Raw genomic sequence first — 27,949 nt, forward strand, 5'->3', positions numbered from 1 at the left:
GCAAAACCACTGCTGGTGGCTTCCAATTATAAAATATGTGTACAAATAGAACGGGATCCTGACCCTCACCACATAACTGAACCTAAGGAATATTTTTTTGCAAAATTACTCAAGAATTTTTAAGCAGAGTATAGATCATTGGATAGACATGAACTAGGTCGACATGTGTTGTTTTTTCACTTTTTGGTCCCAAATATCGACAGTCAACATGGACACTGAAACGTACCCCCGCATCCCCTTGCATGGCTTGCTGTGCTTGGCACACTATTTTATTCTCCTACCATGCCCTAGTGCAGTGGTTCCCAACCCTGGTCCTCAAGTACCCCCAACAGTGCACATTTTTCAGGTCACCCAGCAGGTGCACTCAGACACATTTTAAAAGATCCACAGGTGGAGCTAATTATAGCACTTGTGATTCTGTGTGGAGACCTGGAAAACGCGCACTGTTGGGGGTACTTGAGAACCAGGGTTGGGAACCACTGCCCTAGTGGATGGTAGGGCATGAAATACCACCTGTCGGCCCATACACTGGGCGACTGAGCTGCTTTTAGCTCATAGTCACCCAGAGTTTATGCCCCAGCGATGAGCAGTGAGCGCTGCTGCGCACTCCCGCATCATCTCCGGAAAAGCCGCTCATCTGCTGGTATTACCAGCAGATGAGCGGCTTTGAGGATGGTTTTGCATAGCGCTAGGCCCATACACTAGATTTTAATTTCAAAAGACTGCCAAAAACCAATGATAGATATATCTGTCACCAGTGCAGTGCGTACACACTGAGCTTTTTTCCCCAAAGAGCAAGACATGTTCAGGAGGCGAAAGACTCATTAGAAAAAGGCTATTTATACCCCTTTCACACAGACCGGCGTTATCTGGGTCTGACCCGAATTCAAACCAGAAGCAACTAACAGGTTAAAGTTTTTAACCCAGTAATTTGCTAAATGACCCCAGTTTTTCTTGTGTGGAAGGGTCAATCCTGGTCGCTGACCCTGGTAAAGAAAAACCAGGGCTATTCAGCAAATTCCCAGGTTGAAAAGTTTTAACCTGGTAATTTGCTTCTGGTGTGAATAGGGTATTACACAATGGGCTGAGTCTAAATTCCAAGGGTGGGAGCAGGGGCCATTTTATACAGTGCATTTCTATTCTTGGGTCCCGATTCAGAACTGATCACTGGGCTTCGTATATTCAGAGCCATGTGATCAGTTAAACTCCACCCCACCCGGGCGAAATCCCGCCAAAACAAAACATACATTGATGGGTAGTGGTGCCAGTAATATATGTTACTGGCTTATTAACCCCTTGGGTGGTATGCCCGGAAAGGTTCCGGGCTCAGCTGCACTGCCGCAGCAGGCTGTCCCGGAAAATTTCCGGGCATACCACAAATATGAAATAGGTGCGCGCCAGTGGTGTCCAGGTGTGCACCACCTCTTGAGCCCCCCCCCGTCGCATCCCCAATCACCTGGTACGCCAGAGCTCTTCTAACCCCTGCTGCTCCCCCAGCCTCTAACCGCCTGTCATTTTGCAGCAGTGACGTAGGCGGCAGGCTCGGGGATGTTCAGGGCGGCTCGGGAGCACTCAGGTGCCCGAGTACTCCCGAGCCATTGCAAAACATCCGAGCCTGCCGTCTGTGTGATGATTGACAGGTGGCTGGGGCAGCGGCAGCTGGGGAGCTCCAGCATATTAACGCTGGAGTGAAGGTGAGGGCTCCTAATGGTCTGTGGTAGGACAAACCTGCCCTGGTAGGTTTGTCCTGCCCCAGCCAAACCCACCACTCAAGGGGTTAATTAAACATTGGTGTGCGCTCTGTTTGGAGCACGGCAGGGGAACGTGGCGGTGAGCATGGTTTGTGTGGAGCAGGGACGGAGAGCGGTCAGCAGTACAGACAGAGCGATGATGGCTGAAAAAATTAGCCATCATCGACAGGCGATGCATGTAAAACCAGATGTCAGCTGCCCGCCCTGTCCTCGTACAGGACCCAAGAGTGTCTTAGTTGTACACTCCACATCATTGGACGGTCAGCGACCATCCAATGATGTGGTCCTCACCCCTAGGCTGCGAATGGATTTTAGGCAAAACACCCATTCGCAGCTGTGCGGTCGAATACACCATGCGAAGGGGGCAGGCGGCAATGCGAGCAGAATTAAAAAGAAAAAAAAAAAATACACAAATGTAACTGAAATGCAGGCCTGTGTGACGTTGGCATTGTGCTCCTCCTCTGTGCCGAAATAAGGTCATGACGTTTTAAAGAAAACCCCCAAAACAACAGTCGTTTAATGTATTTTAATAGCAAACTTACAGGACAGCACAGAAGACGGACAACATTAAAAACATGTATTTGAATGTAGGACAACTCAGTTAGAAAAAAAGTATAGTGAACGGATGGAATTAACTATATGGTACAATTGCTACAAACATTTAGTTGCCATCAATAAGAAATTTACCGGGTTTTTAAAAAAAATCCAAATGCTGGCATTCTCCAGAAAATGCTGTATCAGGTTTATCTATCTTTTTTTGTTTTTATTTTGTTATAAAGTTGAAGTTTTTTTTTTTGTACGTGCTGAACAAACTTTTGTTGTAGTACTTTACTCTGCATCTACGATGTACCCGTCCCACGCGCACCGGGGAGGCGGCCTAGCGCCACCGAACCAACACGGACAAAAATTGAAATCACAGCCTGCTCCGGTCGCTAAGAACGTGCAACGTCACCATGTGACCTCAAGCCACAGCAACGTCAACAGTACCTAGTGAGTGGTTAGGCCAAATATTGGTCCGGCCGCCTCTGGAGGTAGTGGGCGACGGGTAAACCAAAAACGCACAATGTCACCGCACCTAATGAAAAGTCACACACAAATGCAAGAATGGAAGAAAAAATTTGCCCACATCTGAACCTGTCCCCTACGTGTCCATTTACAACCATATATTTTAGGTACCTTTTAACCCCATGGAGGAAAAAAATAAAAATAAAAAATATATAACTAACGCTCAAACTACCAATAACAAGGAAGAAGAGATTTATTTTTTTACGGGTTTGAAGATGACAATGTTTTCTCAAGATGGGAATTTTAAGCGCGTTCCCCGCGTATGCGACGTGCTAGCTGGATGTCTTTTGGCATAATTGTGACACGTTTGGCGTGGATAGCGCACAAGTTGGTATCTTCAAACAGTCCGACCAGGTAGGCCTCGCTCGCCTCCTGCAATGACAGAAAACACACCGCGGACGTTAACAATCAAATAACATAAGGATATTAAATAAATTTTTCAAAAAACAATAAAAAAATGGTAAATAATGCAGCAGAGGACAATTGGAAGTTTCTAAAATAGTTCCAGAAGAGGTTACAGAAATTCCACTTACACCACCCTTCCAAAGCACTATAATGATGAAGAGATTGGAATCATGTGTAATTTAAGCCACAGAGCAGTAGCCTTTGGGGTAAATGTAATGGGCTTCAAAAAAAAAAAAAAAAAAAAAAAAAAAAGGGTCCAGGAGTCTGGCCAGATTTTTTAAGTGGCAATCATTTACCAAGTACTTACTAGTCTCCTGGTAAAACAGACTACATTATCTGCATTCACAATTAAGTCTGTGTTTTGACTTGTAGTTCCACAGCAGCCTTTGCTGGGAACTATATTATATATATATATATATCTCTATCTATCTATATATCTATAGAGCAGAAAATAAATAAATCATATGCAATAAGAGCATAAGTCTAGCTGCGGCTTGTGAGAAGCAGATTGGACATCTGTGACATACTGTGGCATGTGGGAGAGTTTTGGAAGTGGGGGCTAAGGGATGTGACTAGGAGGTATTTCATGGTGTTCTTTCATTCTTGGCATTAAGGCAATGAGCTGCCCTACTGTAGGCATAAGGGCAACATGTGCCCCTGGAAGTATATAGGAGGTTACCCTTTGCGTGTGTATATAGTGAAAGTTATGCTCAGTCTAGTCTGCAAAACCTTGTTTGTTTAAGTTATTGAGGTCTTATTAGTGCCCCCCCCCCCCCCCCCCATAGGTGTGTCAGTGCTAGTGCTTAAGGTGAGCTAAGATTCTATTAATAGCCTCTAGTCTGCCCTCTTGTGGACATAGGAAGCATTTTTGTTGTGGTTTAAAATAATTTCAGCTCATTGAGCAGAAAATATTGTATATTATTTAAATAAAGGTGCCCATACACGTTACATTATATACACAATATGGCATCTCATCACACCTCGGTTTTGCGATGAGATGAGCTCTAGTAAAAACAGTGTGTGCTGCACATAGTTTTTGTACTAGATCTCATCACAAAACCGAGATGCGATATTGTATGCAATGATTGTAATGTGTATGGGCACCTTAAAATAAATACAAATTTTCCATTTTCAGCTTTGGAAAAATAAGCTTCTACGTAATTTTTATCATAAGCTTTATAAGACATATTGGGGGGGGGGGGGGGGTATTTGCCATGAAATCACCAGTCTGACATGCAGCAACACACTTGTTTATGTATGCAACACCTGTGACCATGGAAACAATGGATACAGTTGGTCTTTCACTAGCGATCCAGCAACAACAGTGTGTTTCAGGGTTTAAGTAGCTGATTTCAGACTCAAACCATATTGTTAATACCAGTTATTCCAGCAGCTTTTGTACCAAAACCATGATTTAGTTAGAACTATAAGCTCTGTCCTGAATACGTGCCCACGAGCCACAGCAGAAATAACAGAGCTCCCTGAATATCTATCAGCCGGGTGCTGCAGAGTGGGAATACACATTAAGGAAAAGGCTGCAAGGCATTTTAATAAAAGCCAAATTAAAAGAACTGGATAAAAAGAAAAACCTGCACAATGCAATCCAGCAGCACCTCAATATGACACATTGTACCATATTACCGCCTTATAGGTTACCGTCTGCCAGGACACAGAATTATAGAATGCATGCAGTGATGTCTACATTAAACACAATAAAAGCATGTTAATCCCCCTTTTCCCCCACAACTTCCCCATATTTAGCAGGACACTGTACACCTGACCTGGAAGATTTGCTAAATAAAGTTTGAAAGTGGTTTTGCTCTGCGCTTACTCAGAAGTGAGAACAGCGTCAGCCAATCAGAGGAGCGCGACCGACAAAACCACTGTAGCAAACACTTCATCCCTCCGCACTGGATCGGACCTACAAGGCGCGCAACAGGCCCACCCAGAAAGCTCTGCTGAAATGTTGGGAACATTTATATATTGTTCACCACAGTGCAAAGGTGGCTAAACTCTGTCCTCGAGCCACATCAGACAGTCCAGGTTTTAGGTACATCTATGGTGCAGCGCAGATGGATATACGTTAAAAAAAAAAAAAACTTATGCTCTTAAGGAACACCGTTTAAAACTCCAGAAATGTACGGGAGGCTGTTCTTAAAGTACCCCAAAATATGTATAAACCACGTGAGGAAGTGGATTAATATACACAAGAAACAGTAAGGGCAAACTTAGACACAACACACCCATTATAATATATCTATCTATTGTCCGTGTGTAGCCGAAACACTGCCATCTGCTGGCAGAGAGTGAAACTACATCTTTCTCACATACAGAAACAGAGGCAACCACAAGGTAGCAGACTATCTTTCAAAGCTTTTGTTTCAAGCGGGCTTAGCTAGTATAATTGTGTGTGTACTGAAACAAGGAACTGAGGGAAAAAGGAAAAAAGAAAACTTCTACACACCTGTAAAGCACCAATAGCAGCGCTCTGAAAGCGCAGATCTGTTTTGAAGTCCTGAGCGATTTCACGGACCAGACGCTGGAAGGGGAGCTTGCGGATCAGCAGCTCAGTGGACTTCTGGTAACGTCTGATCTCACGGAGAGCCACAGTTCCCGGCCTGAAAGACAATAAGAGTGCTCCGGTCAGATCAATATGCTCTGCAAACAAATTATTTTTACTTCTAAGCATCGATTGTCCAGATCTGCAACAGGCCGTATGAAGAGAAGCCTTGGTGAGTGCGCTCATTATACCTTCTATGTATGGTTCTAACTTAGGGGTAGATTTATTAAGCTCGGTGAAGTGATAAACTGTTTTTTTAGCACCGGCCAATCAGCTCCTACCTGTGAAGTTACAGGCTTGGTTTGAAACATGACAGGTAGGAGCTGATTGGCCGTTGATAAAAAACAGACACTATCACTTCACCGAGCTTAATAAATCTACCCCTTCGTTCCATTGAGCATCTCCCCAGGAAGAGGAATTATTTGATAAAGTTGGGTTTTAGTCCATGCTTCCAAATGGATAGTAAAAGATGAGTGGGTACCGTAACCTAGCTGGAAGCATGGGGAGTGAAGCAAGCCACGCATAGGGACGCTAGACTAATTGAGGGTACACGCGCTCAGCTTTCAACATTGGCACAATAAAAAAAATTAAAAAAAACACCACATTGCAAAAACCCCAGACACCCTAGACATAGTCAGCCTCGGATACCACAGTCACGATAGACTGATCCATTCAGCTGCTGTACATATTATATAAATGTTCAATAAGAAACTTTTGCCGTAGGGGGTGCAGTGAAAGTTACCGACACTCAAGGTGGCCATACACATGCAGTATGGATGGTGTAATGCAGGCATGTCCAACGTTGGCCCTCCATATGTTTTGAAACTACACATCCCAGCATGCTTTGCAATAGTTTTAGCATTCTCTAATAGCAAAACTGTGGCAAAGCATGCTGGGATGTGTAGTTTCAAAACATCTGGAGGGCCAACGTTGGACATGCCTGGTGTAATGTTTAGCATTACTGCCTCACAGCACTGAGGTCATGGGCTCGATCCCCACCATGGCTCTAACTGCAGAGTTTGTACATTCTTCCCGTACATGCGTGGGTTTACTCTGGGTACTCCGGTTTACTCCCACAATTTAAAAATATATAGGTAGGTTAATTGGCTCCCAACAAAATTAACCCTAGAATGTGTGCGTGTATATGTGGTAGGGAATATAGATTGTAAGCTCCAATGGAGCAGGGACTGATGTGAATGTACAAATTTTCTCTGTAAAGCGCTGCGGAATATATATGCGCTATATAAGAAACGGTTAATAAATAAATCTTCAGATTTAGCTGGTTGGAACAAAAACATGGTTATGGATGAGAGCAAATGACAGTTGACCATTTGCTTGGAAATGCTGGAAAACTGACAAACTGTCACTCATCCATAGCCATACTTTTGTTCCAACCAGCCAGATCTGAAGATAAATCTTACTAGTGTATGGGCACCTAAAGGTTACGGTAAAACTGATAACAATATTCAGGTCAACAGTCCCTAAGTCCACCACTAATGGTCAACATAACATAGGTTGACATTGACAGAATATTGACATGGTCAACAGATTTTTGGGTGTCTTGATATGACCACCATACAAGTGTACCGCCGTGCTCACCATGCTTCGGACGCGGTACCTCACTGCGCTCAGCACACTATTATATGCCCACTTGGATAGTAAAGAATGAACCAAGTCGGTCTACACCAAAAATGTGTAACACGTCGGCCATGTCACCTGTAAGCTAGTGTCAACCTTCTGTCGACACCAACAATTTCAATTGATCGACCTAGTCACTTTAGACTGCATACATTTAAGAAATTATTTAAGATGCAAAAATAAAAAATGACAGTATCCACTAGGGGTCGCTATTTCCTTATGCATCAGATGAAGCAGGCTGCCCTCCAGATGCAGAACTACATTTCCCATTATGCCTTGCCCCAGTTTTAGCATGCTCTAATAGTAAAACCGTAGCAAGGCATGCTGGGATGTATAGTTACACAACAGCTAGACACCCACATGTGTGGGTATTAGTAATTAAAGAAGATTCAGCCTAGGAAATCAATGTATTATCTATGTATTTGGTGTCACAAAGCATCCACAGCACCTTACATGCTACATAAACAGCGCAAACAAAACAAGAATAATACTAAGTACAAAATACTGCGGAGCTATACACCCAAATACTAAGTACAAAATACTGCGGAGCGTGGAATACAGGCTATACGCCCAAATACTAAGTACAAAATACTGCAGAGCGTGGCATACAGGCTATACGCCCAAATACTAAGTACAAAATACTGCAGAGCGTGGCATACAGGCTATACGCCCAAATACTAAGTACAAAATACTGCGGAGCGTGGTGTACAGGCTATACGCCCAAATACTAAGTACAAAATACTGCGGAGCGTGGAATACAGGCTATACGCCCAAATACTAAGTACAAAATACTGCGGAGCGTGGAATACAGGCTATACGCCCAAATACTAAGTACAAAATACTGCAGAGCGTGGCATACAGGCTATACGCCCAAATACTAAGTACAAAATACTGCAGAGCGTGGCATACAGGCTATACGCCCAAATACTAAGTACAAAATACTGCGGAGCGTGGTGTACAGGCTATATGCCCAAATACTAAGTACAAAATACTGCGGAGCGTGGAATACAGGCTATACACCCAAATACTAAGTACAAAATACTGCGGAGCGTGGTGTACAGGCTATATGCCCAAATACTAAGTACAAAATACTGCAGAGCGTGGTGTACAGGCTATATGCCCAAATACTAAGTACAAAATACTGCAGAGCGAGGTGTACAGCAGGCTATATGCCCACTGCTGCATATACAGAAAGTCAGAGACAGCTGAACCTAGAGCATAACACCATCCCCAGATGGCATTAGCTGTGGGGTAAAACGCCTCTAATGTCCCCTACATACATGTTGTGATTTAATGTCACTACCGATTCAATTTAGATCAGGCATGTCCAACCTGCGATCCTCCGGCTGTTGTGAAAATACAAGTCTCATCATGCCTTGCCACAGTTTTGCTATTAGGGAGGGCTCGTGTCACGGGAGGGCTCGTGTCACGGGAGAGTGGCCACATTCCGGGAGGCGTGGCGGGGGGACCCTATTACCGGGAGAGTAGGCAACCCTGATTTAGAATATATCGTCCAAATTGAATCGAAATTGGCCCCGAATCACAGTGTTAGCCACATTCGATGCAATCCCGATGTGGGGATCCAAAGCAGAAATAGACTGCAGGCAACACTATTTTGGCTTCGAACTTAATGCATCATGGCACCCTCTCTCCCACCGGCAGCTGATATTGAAATCGATAGGGGGCCTCCAGGTCGGCCCGTGTGTGTACACCCCATCAGACAACATTGCATCCCGCAATGAAACCTAACCTGCTGTACATAAAGGAGGGACAGCAGCAAATAATGGGAACATCCGCTGCGGTCTGGACATCACACGTTTGCAGGGATCTATCCCCTGAATATGTACAGGCTACTGGAACTATGCTGCAAACGTTTGATGACAGATGGGCCCGAAAGGGTTTCCACACTGTGCTTTCATTACAGATAATCACATACAGAGCAGATGTCCGCTCAATATGGAAGTGTCATTCTGTGTAACAATCACACAACGCACTCCTTAAGGTTCAGCGATGAAGGCAAACCCAGTAACTAGACAGGTCACAATTACAGCCACGTAACGTAGTTTACGCTACTTCCACTCTTGTACTGTGTAGTGAGCCGCCCTCGAGGCAGCTATGAATATTCATCAGTGTTCACGAGAGAGCCCAGCCCATGTACTGGCGGGAGCATGCTCAGTGCAATCCTGAGGCCTCCTGTGACATCACCCCTCTGCCAGCTCCCTGTCCCATGGTATCTGAATGGTCTCAGAAACTGCTGCCTCCACCAGTGATTCATGTATACAAAGCAACAGGCATTTATGAGAGCGTTGAACAGCTGTTACCAGCTTGCAATTAGCCTACGTAACCCACTTTTTATTCAGCCATTTAGGTAACCAGAAAGGTTAGCTGCATCATGAATAATTCATAAAAAAGGCTCACTATTCAGATGTACTATATAATTATATGACAACTGATGCATTTGTATCCTACTCTTTAGTTACTGTGGAGAACAATAAATCAATGACAAGAGTTCTTAGAAATAGCAGCAACCAGAGGAGTAGGAAAAAGGATTACAACTTCCCGTATTAAAGAGAAACTGGTAAGTAAAATGAATGTTTCCAGGGTATACAAGCGTTCAACTGTATATAATCTTACACAACTCGCTATACATGCTTTGGTACTTGCTAATTATACGGGCCCCAGTTGACTCAACCCATCTGTTGCTTCAGGGAGAACAGGTGTCAGAATTAAGACTGGACAAAGGAGGCTCCTATTAATGAATCATTATTTCTTGCTGCGGAATCAGCTTTGGAATGTTAGTCTGGGTACAGCGTGGCTGTTATAACTACTTATACAGCTTCAGCAAGTTCTATCAGCCTTTACAGTTACGAATAAAGTATTAAAACCAGAAAAAATTGTAACAAACTGTAACAAAGCCTCAAAGGCGGTAAGAGGGCCCTGCTCACAAGTTTACACTCTATAAAAGTGGTTCTCAAACTCTGTTCTCAGGAGCCCACACAGTTCATGTTTTTTTATGTCACCTGACAGGTGCACCCATGCGTGACTGACACATTTTAAAAGATCCACAGGTGGAGCTAATTATTTCAATTGATTCCGAGAGGAGACCTGCAAAACCAGCACTGTGTGGGGTCCTGAGGACCGACTTTGAGAACCTGTGCTCTATACCCATGGAAGACGGAACTTATAGCAAGGGTGTGGATCATAGGGGCCACATGGGAAAATGATTGACATGGCATAGGTCGAAACACAAAAAAAGTTGACACAAGCCTTTCACTTTTTGGTATTAATGCCGACATGGACCCCAAATTAATGTAGCGATGCACCTGCCATGCTTCACTTTACTGTTCCTAATTTTAGTCCACGTGGCTTGTGTAGAGCATGAAGCCCCCCCCCCACCCCCCAAAAAAACACAATGCGAGCTCATGTAAACAATTGCTAGTGTAGACCTTTTGTCTGTCAACCAATCATGGCCAACCTAGACACTGACATCCGGATACCATGCAGAAGTATAGCTGTAAGTAAATTCGGGAAATAACCCACAATAAATAATTTTTTTTTTTTTTTTTTAAAGGCCCCACAAAAGAGGCTTTAAATAACCAAAATGAGCCACTTAAACATTAAATCAGCACTGTCCAGACAACACATCCGGAATAAAGCAAACGGCACCTCAATGAAAACCACCAGAAGTCTGTAAAAAAAAAAAGCAAAGGGGTATGTGCTGTTCATTTTGCAGGAGCACATAAGGGGTTAAAGCCAGAACGGTGTCAGCCGCTGCCGCGCCCTCTAGCGTCCACGCTGCAGCGGCGCACTGTCAGTGTCTTCGGAAGTGGGATCAGTGCCAAATCCAGCGGACTAATAAGGAGACCAGCGCCGGCGATGAACGCGCGCGCGAACACCCCCCTAATGATACCCAACTACAAAATGTGACAACTCGTATTATTAGCTAAACAAAATAAAAAAAATAATGCATCATAACACATCAAATCCCACCACATTAAACTTAAATAAAAATGTATTTTTAAAAATTGACAAAAAAAAAAAAAATTAACATCGGTATACAGATGTCAGTGACGTCATGCATTTAAACTAGCAGTGCACATTGGCGGGTAAAATCTAACATGCATTTTAAATTTCATCCTTTGCACTTTTTGGGGGGAGTCAATAGACCTATAAATCCAGGTAATCAATACACGGTGCAGGGCACACTACCAGCAACCAATGGAAAATACATACAAAAATAAAAAAAAAAATATAAAAATGCAAAAAAAATAAAATAAATAATCGGAGCATACATTTATTAATAACAAGCAAAGTGCAGATCCCAGGCTCGCCTGCAGGGGGATCGATAAGATGTATCCGTTGCAAACAAAATATTTTCAATTCTCAAGGAGGCAAAATAAACAAACATATACTGAAAATGACCATGTGCGCATGCGCAGCAGCCCCCCCTGGTTTGATCATCTCAGCCTTACCTGTAGCGATGAGGTTTCTTGACCCCACCGGTGGAGGGCGCACTCTTCCTGGCCGCCTTAGTGGCCAGCTGCTTCCTGGGGGCTTTTCCACCAGTGGATTTACGGGCTGTCTGCTTGGTACGAGCCATCTTATAGACAACGGATGGTTCCTAAACCTGCTCCAGCCCCATTGGGATCAGCAGCACAGAGGAGGTGCAGGAGGAGGAGGGGGGGATAATAAGATAAAATAAAAACAAAAGTGTAAATAAATGGTAATAAATGTGCATTTCCACCATTGCACTCAGCAGCTGGGTCTCCTCTCTCCCATTCACCTAACATGACCGGTTTTCAAACTGTGGCGCTATCTGGCTGCTCCATCCTGTGATCTCCTCCCCTGTTACTCATCTGCTTGGACCCAGACACCTCGTGGGGGGGCACCCACAGGTCTCAGCTCACCCCAGGATCCTTATCTGCCCATCCTGGGTGCAGGCTGGGGGTAGTGAGGGTGGGGTGGTGCCCCAGGACCATTTCCCTCTGAAGTGACTGCTTGCCATGCTGCTGTAGGATAGGAGTGATTAAGGGGGGGGGGGGGCAACTCCAGCTCAAACTCACCCCAATAACCAGCCAGGGGCTGCAAATGACTGGGACAAAGACGGGGGGAGAGGGACAGGGCGGGGGGTCCTGGGAGCTGCCCTTACCTATAGCCCCAATGTAGGCACAGTGGGCACTAACAGGGTAATGTTAAGCTCCAGCCACCCCTCCCCCACCCACCAGGTGCCAGCTGTTAGTAAATAATCCTGGGGAGGGGGGGGGCAGACACCCCAATATACCCTCAGAGGGGCAGGGGGTGACAGGGAGGGGGGTGAGGGGGACAGGGGGGTGTGGAGAGGGCTCAGGCTGAGCTTAGACTTCTCACTGCCTGAACGTTCCATGAAGTGATACAATGTAACAAGATGTAACCGCCCCCCGGATACACTGCAGCAAAGTGCCCCCGGTGGGAGCCAGCTGCCCCAGGGAGGGGGCAGGGGGGGAGAGAGGGGGGGTATCAGAGGGTCCCCCAACAACAGTGGTGCACCCAGAGCCCCAGCAGGGTCCCCCCTCCTCCCTCCCCAGTGTGAGTGTCAGGCAAGGGGATAAACATGGTGACCAGAGAGAGGGAGACAAGATGGTGAGAGCTCAGACACAACCGGGGAGCACAGGGGCATCAGGGGGCGCTTTGCGGACGATTTTGGGCACTTTCCCCCCCGCCAGGGGGCCCGGGGCAGCCGCAGGCCGGTAGCCGGGGGTGTGAGGGGCAGCACAGTGAGGCTCCCGGGGGCAGTGGGCGGGGGGCTCCGGGAATATTATCGAGTGAAGCCGCCCCGGGTAGTGAGCAGGGAGCGGGAGCCGTTGTCTGAGCGCCGGGGTGAGGGGGAGGAAGGGTCCGGAGCCGCTCCGCACACACAGAAAGTTTGGCTGAGGAGGCTGGATGGGTCCGGCGGGCGGCGGAGGGTCCATGGGTGTCCGGGAGAGAGAGTGGGGGTACCCCGGGGGGGGCACGGCCGGGGCGGCGGGGAGAGAGACTTACCTTCCCCGCTAGCGGCTGAGACACACACACTGCTGCTGCTGCTGCACACAACGGAGGGGGGAAGATGGCCGAGTCCCAGGCCAAACCCTCACCCAGCCCGGGCAGCCAATCCGAGACAATGGGGGGCGTGCCCGGGGCGGGCTCTGGTTGCAAACACAAAGGCAGCAGCAGCAGCACACTACTATTACTACTGTGTGTGTACACACACTCTACACAATATATACACATGCAGCAGCACACTACTATTACTACTGTGTGTGTATTGTACACACACTCTACACAATATATATATATACACACACACACACTACACACATGCAGCAACACACTACTATTACTACTGTGTGTACACAAACTACACACATGCAGTAGCACACTACTACTGTGTATGTAGACACACACTACACAATATATACACACTACACACATGCAGCAGAACACTGTTGTTACTATTATGTATGTCTACACAATATGTACACACATGCAGCAGCACACTACTGTTACTATTGTGGGTACTTGTGTACTAGCACGGCGCCCATCGCATCGCCGACCATAAGGCATGCGATGCGATGGCAGCCGTTGGTATACAATTTAAAATAGTATAACATCGAATTGTATGGCATTGTATGCCATTGTATCGCATATACAATGGTATGCGAATTAAAATTGTATAAGCACCCTAATGGGGGCTTACAATGTTAAATGCACCCCCACGCCACCCCCACTATGAACGTGAACCCGAAGCGTGGCGGTACGCGTCCTACGACCTTTTCATACCCCCACTATCCACGTCAGCGTGGAGTTGATTATATGGGATGCGGTCATTTGGTCTACTGCATTATGGTCGACAGTCATTAGGTCGAATCCATTAGGTCGACATGCTAAAAGGTCGACATGACTCTAGGTCGACATGGGAAAAGGTCGACATGATTCTAATTCGAAAGGTCATTAGTTCGACAGGTCATTAGTTCGACAAGGTCATTAGTTCGACATTGTCTATGTCGACATTCACAAGGTCGACATGGAGTTTTTCACTGTTTTCTGAGCCAACATGTGCCAACAGGCGGTATTTCATGCCCTACCATCCACCAGGGCGTGGTGGGAGAATAAAATAGTGTGCCGAGCGTAGCGAGGCACCGTGCCCGACGCATAGCGAGCGCAGCGAGCGATGCGAGGGGATGCAGTGCACTTTAAACTGTGTCCATGCCGACTGTGTTGACATTCAGGTAAAAAACAGTGAAAAACCCCATGTCGACCTTGTGAATGTCGACATAGACAATGTCGAACTAATGACCTTGTCGAACTAATGACCTGTCGAACTAATGACCTTTCGACCTAGAATCATGTCGACCTTTTTTCCATGTCGACCTAGAGTCATGTCGACCTTTTAGCATGTCGACCTAATGGATTCGACCTAATGACTTTCTACCATAATGCAATAGACCAAATGATCCCAACCCGATTATATAGTGTGGCGAGCCACCGTGCCCGAAGCGTGGCGAGCGGACGCGGAATACATGTAAAGTAATACGCATCCCCTTGCGGGGCTCGCTGCGCTCGCCACGCTTCGGGCTCGGTGGCTTGCTACACTATATAAAATCAACTCCACGCCGACGTGGATAGTGGGGGTATGAAAAGGTCGTAGGACGCATACCGCTGCACTCGCCATGCTTCGGGTTCACGTTCATAGTGGGGGTGGCGTGGGTGTCCATTTAACATTGAAAGCCCCCATTAGGGTGCTTATACAATTAAACATCGCATAGGGGGCTTATACAATTTTAAATCGCAGTGCATCGGGTGTATGGCATGCAATGCAATGCGATTATATGTCGTGCAACCAAATATCGTGGGCACCGTGCTAGTACACAAGTACCCTATTGTGTATGTCTACACACACTACACAAATATATACACACTACACACATGCAACAGCACACTGCTCTTACTACTGTGTGTACACACACTCTACACAATATATACACACACTACACACATGCAGCAGCACACTACTACTGTGTATGTAGACACACACTACACAATATATACACACTACACAAATGCAGCAGCACACTACTGTTACTATTGTGCATGTCTACACACACTACACAAATATATACACACTACACACATGCAACAGCACACTGCTCTTACTACTGTTGTTACTATAATGTATGTCTACACACACTACACAATATATACACACTACACACATGCAGCAGCACACTACTGTTACTATTGTGTATGTCTACACACACTACACAAATATATACACACTACACACATGCAAAAGCACACTGCTCTTACTACTGTGTGTACGTATACACACTACACAATACATACACACTACACACATGCAGCAGCATACTACTGATACTACTGTGTATGAATACACACACTACACAATATATACACACTACACACATGCAGCAGCACACTGCTCTTACTACTGTGCGTATGTATACACACTACACAATATATACATGCTACACACATGCAGCAATACACACTGTTGTTACAGTGGCGTAACTAGCTTTTGGGCGCCCCCCCGCCGTTAAAGGGAGGGCGCGCCCACCCACGCACCCCGCCGCACCAACCCCCGCCCGCCCCGCCGCACCAACCCTCGCCTGCCCCGCCGCACCAACCCCCACCTCGCCGCCCATTCAATCCCCCCCATCCCCCGCAGTCTTACCTACGCTCAGTACGCGCTGGTCCCGGCTCCCTTCTTCTGCTGAGGACCACCACAAAATGTCTGCCCCCATGCAGCAGACAGTTTCAGAGAACTTTCTGCTACATGGGGACGGACATTTTGTTGTGGTCCTCATAGCAGAAGAAGGGAGCCGGGACCAGCGCGTACTGAAGACTGACAGGTAAAGACTGTGGGGGATGGCGGAGGGGTGTAACTATAGCACTGCAGCCCCCAGCGCCCGCACATGCACAGCGCCCCCCCCCCCCCCCCCCCGCGGTCGCGGGGGCTGCGGTGCTATAGTTACGCCCCTGTGTTGTTACTATTGTGTATGTCTAGACACACTACACAAATATATACAGACTACTACGATCTAGCCACTGCCGACCATTTTTAGGCGTTAACTAGACGCGTCCAACCATTACTGGTCACCCAGGTGATTGTGGCTGTAGAGCGCAGACCGTATACAGTTCCCTCCCTGGCCCCTCCCCTATTAGGCGGAGTCAGGGCCAGTGCTGTTTTCAGGGATGTTTGCTTTTCTGCTGCAATTGCTGTGCTGAGCCAAAGTGGTGGAACTCAGGGCCCAATTCAGACGGTTCGCACGGATCCAAAATTGTCCGTGCCCCCCCCCCCGATGGTGGAGGTCTTCGCTTGCACATGCGCAATAAAGCGCATTTGCAAAACCCTGCAACAAGCGCCATTGGTGAATTTTTCATTCCCAGGGGCACTCACTGCCTGATTAACAGGGTGGGCACTCAGCGTTTCGTGGGCTTGCCCATAGAACTGCTCGGCAGGCTGTCGGAATGCAGTCGTGTCCCTGCCTGCTCGGGCGGGGGGGATAATGTCACATGACGTCAGCGCCCGCCCCCGAATTTGTCAGAAAGAGTTTATCTTAAAAACATGGTGAGAAACCATCAAATGATTTTCTCTCTGTCTGGGGTGCATGCGAGCGCATGTGTAAGCGTACTGAGGGGGATCCGGCCAGCGAGGAGGCGTGCATTTGGCGGGGGAGTAAACCTGCTCACTAGGCAGCGAATATCTGCAGCCTAGCAAGCGTGCCTGAATTGGGCCCTCAGTTCCACCACGTTTCCCCCGCTTTAACCCCTGGATTTATGTACACACTGGTACTGTCCTACTTTCCCCTGGAAGGTTTACGTATATTCACCATCGCCCTATCCCGTCTGGGAGCCGAGCAAACTGAGTTTATCTTAAACAACCAATCAGCATGCACTATGCAAATGAAGTGGCTGGAAACCTCACAGCTGGGACACCCATCCATTTACACAGCAAGCAGTGCTGGTGGGAGGCTGTCCGAGCCCTGGTATCATTTTGGGGGCGTGGCCTGATATTGGGAGGCGTGGCCATGCACCCTTAGTGAAAAATTGAGCTTTAGAACAGTTTTGGAGCAGATGAAGCCTGGGAGTCTCTCTGTAAGGGGCATCTCGGACTCAGCAGCAGCAGCCTCTGCAGTACCGTGCACATTCGATAATCGCTCGGGCTGCCAATTTGCAGCCCCCTAATGTAGCTGGAGTTGATCTTAGTGGGGAATGTTTTTCCCACCGTCAACTTTATGTGGCCCTTCTGCGTATTAAATTAAAAGAACCAAAAATGTTGTACTCACATCCAAAGGAAAAAAAATGATAAATGTGGTCTACAAAGAATTTGATGTCACTCATTTCTTAAGGTGCCCACACACTAGAAAGATCTGCGATCTTAAGATGTGCGCATAAATTAGCCTTCAAATCTTTTGTCCGACCTGGACAAAAGAATTCAGGCAAGCGCACATCTTTACCAAAGATTTTTCTTAAGATCCCCTGTGCGTTCCTATGGATCTTTTGTTAAATCTTCTGATCTTTTGTGCAGCACGTAAGATCAGAAGATTTAGCAAAAGATCCACGGGAGCGAGCATCGGCCGATTTTCAACCGATTTTTGACCGATTATCGGTAAATATCGGCCGATATATCGATCGATTTATCGAAAATCGGCCAATCGGCCCAAAAATCGTTCTAGTGTGTGGGCACCTTTATTCTTTATTTACAAACATCACCATTACTATAAAAAATGTATCTGTGCGAAGCAGGGGCGGGTCACTAGTATAGTATATAGCACAGGTTCTCAAACTCGGTCCTCGGAACCCCCACACATGTTTTGCGGGTCTCCTCAGAGAATCACAAGTAAAATAATTAGCTCCACCTGTGGATCTTTTAAAATGTGTTAATGGGTAATGAATGCACCTGTGCACCTGCTGGGTGACCTGAAAACCGTGAACTGTTTGGGGTCCCGAGGATCGAGTTTGAGAACCCTTATACCCCATTCACACCAGCCTAAATTCCCGGGTTGAGTCCGGGAACAACCCGGTACTAGTGCTGGTGTGAAAGGTTCCCGGGTTGAACCCGGTTGTTCCCGGGTTCAACCCGGGGACCTGGCTGGTGTGAAAGGTACAGGGTATACTTACCCGGGTTGCCGTGTCCTCCGTGTCCTGTCCGACGGGAATTAATGCAGGCGGCGGGCGCAAATGACAGGACAGCCAGTGGATGATGATGACGCAGCTCTCCGGCGGCAGTGAGGACGCCGGAGAGCTGCGTCATCTTCATCCGCCGCCTGTCCCGTCATATGCGCCGCCGCCTGTGTGGATCCCTGGCCTGCACGGAGGACCAGCAACCGGGGTGAGTATTCTCCCCACCTCCGCCGCCATCCCGCCGACTGTCCGCCTCCTCCCCACCTCCTGCCGGCCTCCTTCCCGCCCCCTTCTCACACCAGAAAATGCAGGGACATTTCTGGTGTGAATGGGTCCAAACCAGGGAATGTCCCTGCTTGTCCCGGGAACTGAATTCCCGGGTTTGTCCCTGCATTTCTGGTGTGAATGGGGTATTAGTATATAGGATAGTTAGTAGGGATGCAGTTAAAATCCCGGCGCTCGGGATCCCGGCGTTCAGAATCCCGACGCCGAAATCCCGACCACCGAAATCCCGACACTTTTTCTCTCCGTGGGTGTCCACGACACCCCTGGAGGGAGAATAAATTAGCGTAGCGAGGCACCGGGCCCACTGCGTGGCGAGCGCAGCGAGCCCGCAAGGGGGGGCGATCCACGTCCCCCCCTTGTCGGGATTTCGGCGGTCGGGATTTCGGCGGTCGGGATTCCGGCATCGAGATTTTGAATGCCGGGATCCCGACCGCCGGGATTTCATACTGAATCCAGTTAGTATTAGTGTTTGTGTGGTAGGCAGTTAGTAGTGTGTGTATAAAATGCAGTTAGTAGTGTGTATATAGTATATACACACTAATACTACTACTACTACACTACTGCTAACTGCCTATATATACACACTACTATTAACTGGCCTATATACACACACTAATACTAACTGCCCTATATACACTCTATTACTAACTGCCCTATATACACACACACTAATACTAACTGCCATGCACACACTCTATTACTAACTGCCCTATATACACACACTAATACTAACTGCCCTGTACACACTATGGCCCTTATTCTGAATCGGACGGTACGGCCCGCGTGCGGCCGTACCGCCGATGTTTTTAGTCTGCACATGCGCAGAGGTCAATCTGCGCATGTGCAGCCCCATTCGCCGCAGACGTATTTCGTCCGCCGCAAAGGGGGCGTATAGGGGCGTGAGGGGCTTCATACCCTCATTTCCCTATGTATACGCCCCGCGTTTCATGGGCGTTCCCATGCAAACGCGGGGCGTATGCATGCTAATCAGGGTATGACGCCACTGATGGGGGCGGAAAGCTGACGTCGCCGGATGTCAGCTCTCAGCCCCCATACAAGCTATCACACGGACGATTGTCCGTGTGGTCTCAGCTTGCGGGAGCTGCTGTGGCGTGCGGCCCTGCCTTCGATGGTCGACGACCATCGAATGCAGGGGGCAGCTCCCACCATGGTGGAGGCGTACGCCCCACCATTTTTATGCGGATCGCCAGCCGTCCGTGTACGGACGGCCGTGGCGATCCGTCTCGTGGGCGGGGATTGGTTTGTGCGGCCGGAGCACCGTGTGCGGCTCCGGCCGCACCAACCAGAATAAGGGCCTATATTACTAACTGGCAGTTAGTAATAGTGTGTGCAGGGCAGTTAGTATTAGTGTGTGTATAGAGGGCAGTTAGTAACTGCCCTCTATACACACACTAATACTATCTGTCATATACACACCTCTATACACACACTACTACTACTGGTACTCTTTACCTAGCACGGCGCCCACAATTTTGATCGTGGGCATCGCAGGTAAAAAAATCGCGGGCATCCCGGCCATTGAATGCACTAAAAATCGGGTGCGACGCGACCGACGCGATGCCCACGATTTCCCATAGGGAACCATGTTAAATGTCTCAATTGACCCGATTTTCATGTTCAATGCCTCAATTGACCCGATTTTTCCATAGGAAACAATGTTAAATGGCCCACAGAGGCCCCACAATTGTTAACGCCACCCCACGATCAACGTGAACCCGAAGCGTGGCGAGCGCAGCAAGCCCGCGAGGGGCGTCGGTTCGCGTCCTACGACCTTTTCATTCCCCTACTATCCACGTCGGCGTGGAGTTGAGAATAGAATAGTGTGGCGAGCGCAGCGAGCCACCGAGCCCAAAGCGTGGCGAGCCCCGCGAGGGGACGCGGATACCTTCACAGGTAAACGCGTCCCTTCGCGGGCTTCACAGCATCGCTTCAAATGCCGACTGCAAGTGACCAACGCCCCACTACTGGCTGCAGTTTGGACTGGGGGATAGAAGAGTGGAACTTTCCAGGAGTTGCATAACAGATAACAGAGGCAAGTGGAGTAGAATATATGTGTAAGAGATTGGGGGCTTCTCCATACAGATGACCAGTGGTGGGGATGCCGGCATCCCAAAGGAGAGAACCTGACAGTGGTCAGGTTAGTATACTTACCCTACCCTAATCATAACCCCCAGACCCACCCACAGTGTGACCCTTATCTTACCCGCTAGTTCCTAATCCTTACCCCTGTACCAGTGGAACTACCATTGGTGCAGCAGGTGCATTGCACCAGGGCCCCTGAGTACTAAGCGGCCCACTTCTACCACCCCGTGCTGTCTGGCATATTCTGAAGTTGGGTTGGAGTGGAAGTGGAGGGCCCACAAATGTAGTTTTGCACCTGGGCCTACCACTCATAAGTTCCGACACTGCCCTGTACCCTGCCACCCAAATCCAACACACACACACCCTCCCCCCCTCCCCCCCCCCCCCCCCATCATACAGCCAAATCTTAATTCCGCCCACTTCTAAGTGCCTAAACCTCCCTTTAAGATAGGAAGCTGGTGTAAAGGTGTGAGAGGGAGTTGGCTGGTGTATATGTGTGTGAGATCGAGGTGGCTGGTGTATATGTGTGTGAGATGGAGGTGGCTGGTGTATATGTGTGTGAGAGGGAGGTGACTGGGGCAGCACTCGGTATATGTGTGTGACAGGGAGGTGTCTGGGGCAGGGCTGGGTATATGTGTGTGAGAGGGAGGTGGATGAGGCAGGGATGGGTATATGTGTGTGTGTGAGGGGAAAGTGGCTGGGGCAGGGCTGGGTATTTGTGTGAGGGGGGGTGGCTGGGGCAGGGCTGGGGAATAGGTGTGTGAGAGGGAGGTGGATGAGGCAGGGATGGGTATATGTATGTGAGAGGGAGGTGGCTGGGGCAGGGCTGGGTATATGTGTGTGAGAGGGAGGTGGCTGGGGCAGGGCTGGGGTATATGTGTGTGTGAGTGGGAGGTGGCTGGGGCAGGGCTGGTGTATATGTGTGTGAGAGGGAGGTGGCTGGGGCAGGGCTGGGGTATATGTGTGTAAGTGGGAGGTGGCTGGGGCAGGGCTGGTGTATATGTGTGTAAGTGGGAGGTGGCTGGGGCAGGGCTGGGTATATGTGTTTGAGGGTCAGGTGGCTGGGGTATATGTGTATGAGAGGGAGGTGGCTGGGGCATGGCTGAGTGTATGTGTGTGAGAGGGAGGTGGCTGGGGCAGCACTCAATATATGTGTGTGAGAGAGAGGTGGCTGGGCAGGGCTGGGGTATATGTGTGAGAAAGGGAGGTGGATGGGGCAGGGAGGGGTATATGTGTGTGTGTGTGTGTGTGTGTGTGTGTGTGTGTGTGTGTGTGTGTGTGTGAGAGAGGGAGGTGGATGGGACAGGGATGGGGTAAATGTGTGAAAGGGGGAGGTGGCTGGGGCAGGCCTGGGGTATATGTGTGTGAGTGGGAGGTGGATGGGGCAGGGATGAGGTATATGTGTGTAAGTGGGAGGTGGCTGGGGCAGGGCTGGTGTATATGTGTGTAAGTGGGAGGTGGCTGGGGCAGGGCTGGGTATATGTGTTTGAGGGGCAGGTGGCTGGGGTATATGTGTGTGAGAGGGAGGTAGCTGGGGCAGGGCTGGGAATATCTGTGTAAATTGTGAGGTCACTCGGGAGGGCTGGATATTTGGGTGTGAGAGGGAGGTGGTTGGGGTATGTGTGTGTGTGTGATGGGAAGGTGGCTGGGGCAGGGCTGGGTATTTGTGTTAGGGGGAGGTGGCTGGGGCAGGGCTGGGGTATATGTGTGTGAGAGGGAGGTGGCTGGGGCAGGGCTGGGGTATATATGTGTGAGAGGGAGGTGGCTGGGCAGGGCTTTGTATATGTGTGTGAGAGGGAGGTGGCTGGGGCAGGGCTGGGGTATATGTGTGTGAGTGGGAGGTGGATGGCGCAGGGATGAGGTATATGTGTGTAAGTGGGAGGTGGCTGGGGCAGGGCTGGTGTATATGTGTGTAAGTGGGAGGTGGCTGGGGCAGTGCTGGGTATATGTGTTTGAGGGGCAGGTGGCTGGGGTATATGTGTGTGAGAGGGAGGTAGCTGGAGCAGGGCTGGGAATATCTGTGTGAGTGTGAGGTCACTCGGGAGGGCTGGGTATTTGGGTGTGAGAGGGAGGTGGTTGGGGTATGTGTGTGTGTGATGGGAAGGTGGCTGGGGCAGGGCTGGGTATTTGTGTGAGGGGGAGGTGGCTGGGGCAGGGCTGGGGTATATGTGTGTGAGAGGGAGGTGGCTGGGGCAGGGCTGGGGTATATATGTGTGAGAGGGAGGTGGCTGGGCAGGGCTGGGTATATGTGTGTGAGAGGGAGGTGGCTGGGGCAGGGCTGGTGTATATGTGTGTGAGAGGGAGGTGGCTGGGGCAGGGCTGGGGTATATGTGTTTAAGTGGGAGGTAGCAGGGGCAGGGCTGGTGTGTATGTGTGTAAGTGGGAGGTGGCTGGGGCAGGGCTGGGTATATGTGTTTGAGGGTCAGGTGGCTGGGGTATATGTGTATGAGAGGGAGGTGGCTGGGGCATGGCTGAGTGTATGTGTGTGAGAGGGAGGTGGCTGGGGCAGCACTCGGTATATGTGTGTGTGAGAGAGAGGTGGCTGGGCAGGGCTGGGGTATATGTGTGAGAAAGGGAGGTGGATGGGGCAGGGAGGGGTATGTGTGTGTGTGTGTGTGTGTGTGTGTGTGTGTGTGTGTGTGTGTGTGTGTGTGTGTGAGAGAGAGGGAGGTGGATGGGACAGGGATGGGGTATATGTGTGAGAGGGGGAGGTGGCTTGGGCAGGCCTGGGGTATATGTGTGTGAGTGGGAGGTGGATGGGGCAGGGATGAGGTATATGTGTGTAAGTGGGAGGTGGCTGGGGCAGGGCTGGTGTATATGTGTGTAAGTGGGAGGTGGCTGGGGCAGGGCTGGGTATATGTGTTTGAGGGGCAGGTGGCTGGGGTATATGTGTGTGAGAGGGAGGTAGCTGGGGCAGGGCTGGGAATATCTGTGTGAGTGTGAGGTCACTCGGGAGGGCTGGGTATTTGGGTGTGAGAGGGAGGTGGTTGGGGTATGTGTGTGTGTGATGGGAAGGTGGCTGGGGCAGGGCTTGGTATTTGTGTGAGGGGGAGGTGGCTGGGGCAGGGCTGGGGTATATGTGTGTGAGAGGGAGGTGGCTGGGGCAGGGCTGGGGTATATATGTGTGAGAGGGAGGTGGCTGGGCAGGGCTGGGTATATGTGTGTGAGAGAGAGGTGGCTGGGCAGGGCTGGGGTATATGTGTGAGAAAGGGAGGTGGATGGGGCAGGGAGGGGTATGTGTGTGTGTGTGTGTGTGTGTGTGTGTGTGTGTGTGTGTGTGTGTGTGTGTGTGTGTGTGTGAGAGAGAGGGAGGTGGATGGGACAGGGATGGGGTATATGTGTGAGAGGGGGAGGTGGCTGGGGCAGGCCTGGGGTATATGTGTGTGAGTGGGAGGTGGATGGGGCAGGGATGAGGTATATGTGTGTAAGTGGGAGGTGGCTGGGGCAGGGCTGGTGTATATGTGTGTAAGTGGGAGGTGGCTGGGGCAGGGCTGGGTATATGTGTTTGAGGGGCAGGTGGCTGGGGTATATGTGTGTGAGAGGGAGGTAGCTGGGGCAGGGCTGGGAATATCTGTGTGAGGTCACTCGGGAGGGCTGGGTATTTGGGTGTGAGAGGGAGGTGGTTGGGGTATGTGTGTGTGTGATGGGAAGGTGGCTGGGGCAGGGCTTGGTATTTGTGTGAGGGGGAGGTGGCTGGGGCAGGGCTGGGGTATATGTGTGTGAGAGGGAGGTGGCTGGGGCAGGGCTGGGGTATATATGTGTGAGAGGAAGGTGGCTGGGCAGGGCTGGGTATATGTGTGTGAGAGGGAGGTGGCTGGGGCAGGGCTGGGGTATATGTGTGTGAGAGGGAGGTGGCTGGGGCAGGGCTGGGGTATATATGTGTGAGAGGGAGGTGGCTGGGCAGGGCTGGGTATATGTGTGTGAGAGGGAGGTGGCTGGGGCAGGGCTGGGGTATATGAGTGAGAGAGGGAGGTGGATGGGGCAGGGATGGGGTATATGTGTGAGAAAGGGAGGTGGATGGGGCAGGGATGGGTATATGTGTGTGTGAGAGGGAGGTGGATGGGACAGGGATGGGGTATATGTGTGAGAGAGGGAGGTGGCTGGGGCAGGGCTGGGGTATATGTGTGTGAGTGGGAGGTGGCTGGGGCAGGGCTGCTGTATATGTGTGTAAGTGGGAGGTGGCTGGGGCAGGGCTGGGTATATGTGTTTGAGGGGCAGGTGGCTGGAGCAGGGATGGGTATATGTGTGTAAGAGGGAGGTGGCTGGGGCAGCACTGGGTATATGTGTGTGACAGGGATGTGGATGAGGCAGGGCTGGGGTATATGTGTGTGAGGGGGAGGTGGCTGGGGTATATGTGTGTGCGAGAGGGAGGTGGCTGGGGCAGGGCTGGGTATATGTGTGTGAGAGGGAGGTGGCTGGGGCAGGGCTGTGTGTATGTGTATGAGAGGGAGGTAGCTGGGGCAGAGCTGGGGTATATATGTGTGTGAGGGGGGAGGTGGCTGGGGCAGGGCTGGGTATGTGTGTGTGAGGGGGAGGTGGCTGGGGCAGAGCTGGGTATTTGTGTGTGTGGTGACTGCGGCAGGGCTGGGGTATATGTGTATGAGAGGGAGGTGGTTGGGGCAGAGCTGGGGTATATATGTGTGTGAGGGGGAGGTAGCTGGGGCAGAGCTGGGGTATATGTGTGTGAGAGGGAGGTGGCTGGGGCAGGGCTGGGGTATATGTGTGTGAGAGGGAGGTGGCTGGGGCAGAGCTGGGTATTTGTGAGTGTGGTGGCTGGGGCAGGGCTGGGTGTATATGTGTGTGAGAGGGAGATAGCTGGGGCAGGGCTGGGGTGTATGTGTGTGAGAGGGAGGTGGCTGGTGCAGGGCTGGGTATATGTGTGTGAGAGGGAGGTGGCTGGGGCAGGGCTGGGGTATATGTGTGTGAGAGGGAGGTGGCTGGGGCAGGGCTGGGTATATGTGTGTGAGGGGGAGGTGGCTGGAGCAGGGCTGGGGTATATGTGTGTGAGAGGGAGGTGGCTGGGGCAGGGCTGGGTATATGTGTATGAGGGGAAAGTGGCTGGTGCAGGGCTTGGTGTATATGTGTGTAAGTGGGAGGTGGCTGGGGCAGGGCTGGGGTATATGTGTGTGAGAGGGAGGTGGCTAGGGCAGGGCTGGGTATATGTGTGTGAGAGGGAGGTGGCTGGAGCAGGGCTGGGGTATATGTGTGTGAGAGGGAGGTGGCTGGGGCAGGGCTGGTGTATATGTGTTTGAGGGGTAGGTGGCTGGGGCAGCACTGGGTATATGTGTGTGAGAGGGAGGTGGCTGAGGCAGCACTGGGTATATGTGTGTGTGAGAGGGAGGTGGGTGGGGCAGGGCTGGGGTATATGTGTGTGAGGGGGAGGTGGCTGGGGTATATGTGTGTGTGTGTCACTGTGTGAGAGGGAGGTGGCTGGGGCAGGGCTGGGTATATGTGTGTGAGAGGGAGGTGGCTGGGGCAGGGCTGGGTATATGTGTGTGAGGGGGAGGTGGCTGGTGCAGGGCTTGGTGTATATGTGTGTGAGAGGGAGATAGCTGTGGCAGGGCTGGGTATATGTGTGTGAGAGGGAGGTGGCTGGGGCAGGGCTTGGTGTATTTGTGTGAGAGGGAGGTGGCTTGAGCAGGGCTGGGTATATGTGTGTGAGAGGGCGGTGGCTGGGGCAGGGCTGGGTATATGTGTGTGAGAGGGAGGTGGCTGGGCAGGGCTGGGTATATGTGTGTGAGAGGGAGGTGGCTGGGGCAGGGCTGGGGTATATGTGTGTGAGAGGGAGGTGGCTGGGGCAGGGCTTGGTGTTAGGGTTACCACCTAGTCCCTTTAATTCCGGACACATGTTAATTACACAGGTTCTGTGGCAGTTTAAAATCAGGTGAAGTAGAGTCTTGAAGTCAGCCAGCCACAGAACCTGTGTAATTAATATGTGTCCGGAATTAAAGGGACTAGGTGGTAACCCTACTTGGTGTATATGTGTGTGAGGGGGAGGTGGCTGGGGCAGGGCTGGGGTATATGTCTGTGAGAGGAGGTGGCTGGGGCAGGGCTTGGGTATATTGCATGGGGACGCCCACCGTTTTCTTGGGGACGCCCATGTCCCAGCGACACCACCCGCTGCAAACAGCCCGGCGACTATATAAATCGCCAAAGCAATCTCGCAGTCGAAGTTTGCACATGTGGACAAATGCGCCATTGTAGACCCCGTCAATCGGGGTAGGAGATGATTTCGGGTCACCACCAGTGAACCAGAAGTGGCTCCTACTGTATCTATAATTATATGAGACTAGATAGCAGCAGCCTCACTACTAAAAAAAAGTTATCTAAAATAAAGTAAATTCTACATTAACAGTCTCCTTGGTAACGCTGCTACATTGGTAATTAGTTCTGAATTGGTTATTACATGACTAATGCTGGATCTATATGTTATGCTATGACACAGACTGTGTGCACTGCATGCACCGACCACTACACCTTATTACAGTACCTCATAGTACACAGGGATCCAGTGAGGTACGGGTGTGGCCAGGACAAACAGATCAACGCCCATTTACTGGCTGGACGGCTTTTGGGCTGTGTCACAATCCGTATGACTACAGATAAACAGCTGGCTGCCTGCAATGGCCTTCAACAGGAACTATCTGTATTGTTTTACTCTACATTTCCCTCTGCCTCGCTGCTAGTGTGATACGGGGAGTCCCAACATTTATCCCTGCTATCCCACTGTTCTCAGATTCACTATATGGGGAATGACATAAATGTAAAGTAATTGCTAACGTTAAGTATAAAGTGTATAAATATAAGTGTACGCTGTGTGAATGGCTGTGTACGGCTGCACATTTGTTTCTGTCCTCAACCCATTGATCTGATCGCAGTTGCCACTAGTCCACGTAGTGGCTGCGAGGCCTGCTGCTGACGTCGCACACCCTCCCCTGACAGACACATCCGGCCTGCTGCTGACGTCGCACATCCGGCCTGC

At 50.0% G+C, this 27,949-nt stretch overlaps 1 protein-coding gene across 2 annotated transcripts in view; it reads right to left on the reverse strand.

Annotated features, from left to right (window-relative positions):
* Positions 1-2,262: 2,262 nt before the first annotated feature.
* The window catches only part of H3-3A (H3.3 histone A), a 34,813-nt gene continuing 9,126 nt past the window's right edge, over positions 2,263-27,949 (reverse strand). The window contains exons 1-4 of one of the 2 annotated variants that reach the window (XM_083175545.1): positions 13,438-13,578; positions 11,892-12,046; positions 5,686-5,839; positions 2,263-3,188 (exon numbers count right to left, since the gene is read on the reverse strand). In XM_083175545.1, coding sequence (XP_083031671.1) covers positions 3,060-3,188; positions 5,686-5,839; positions 11,892-12,019 — 411 coding nt within the window. In that variant the 5' untranslated portion in view covers positions 12,020-12,046; positions 13,438-13,578 and the 3' untranslated portion in view covers positions 2,263-3,059. Of the gene's footprint in view, positions 3,189-5,685; positions 5,840-11,891; positions 12,047-13,437; positions 13,579-27,949 lie in introns of those variants that run through there. The other variant, XM_083175546.1, reaches the window with a different exon arrangement.

The sequence above is a fragment of the Crinia signifera genome, chromosome 3 (genome assembly GCF_055691185.1).
Source record: "Crinia signifera chromosome 3, ASM5569118v1, whole genome shotgun sequence".
In the NCBI taxonomy this organism is placed as follows: domain Eukaryota; kingdom Metazoa; phylum Chordata; class Amphibia; order Anura; family Myobatrachidae; genus Crinia; species Crinia signifera.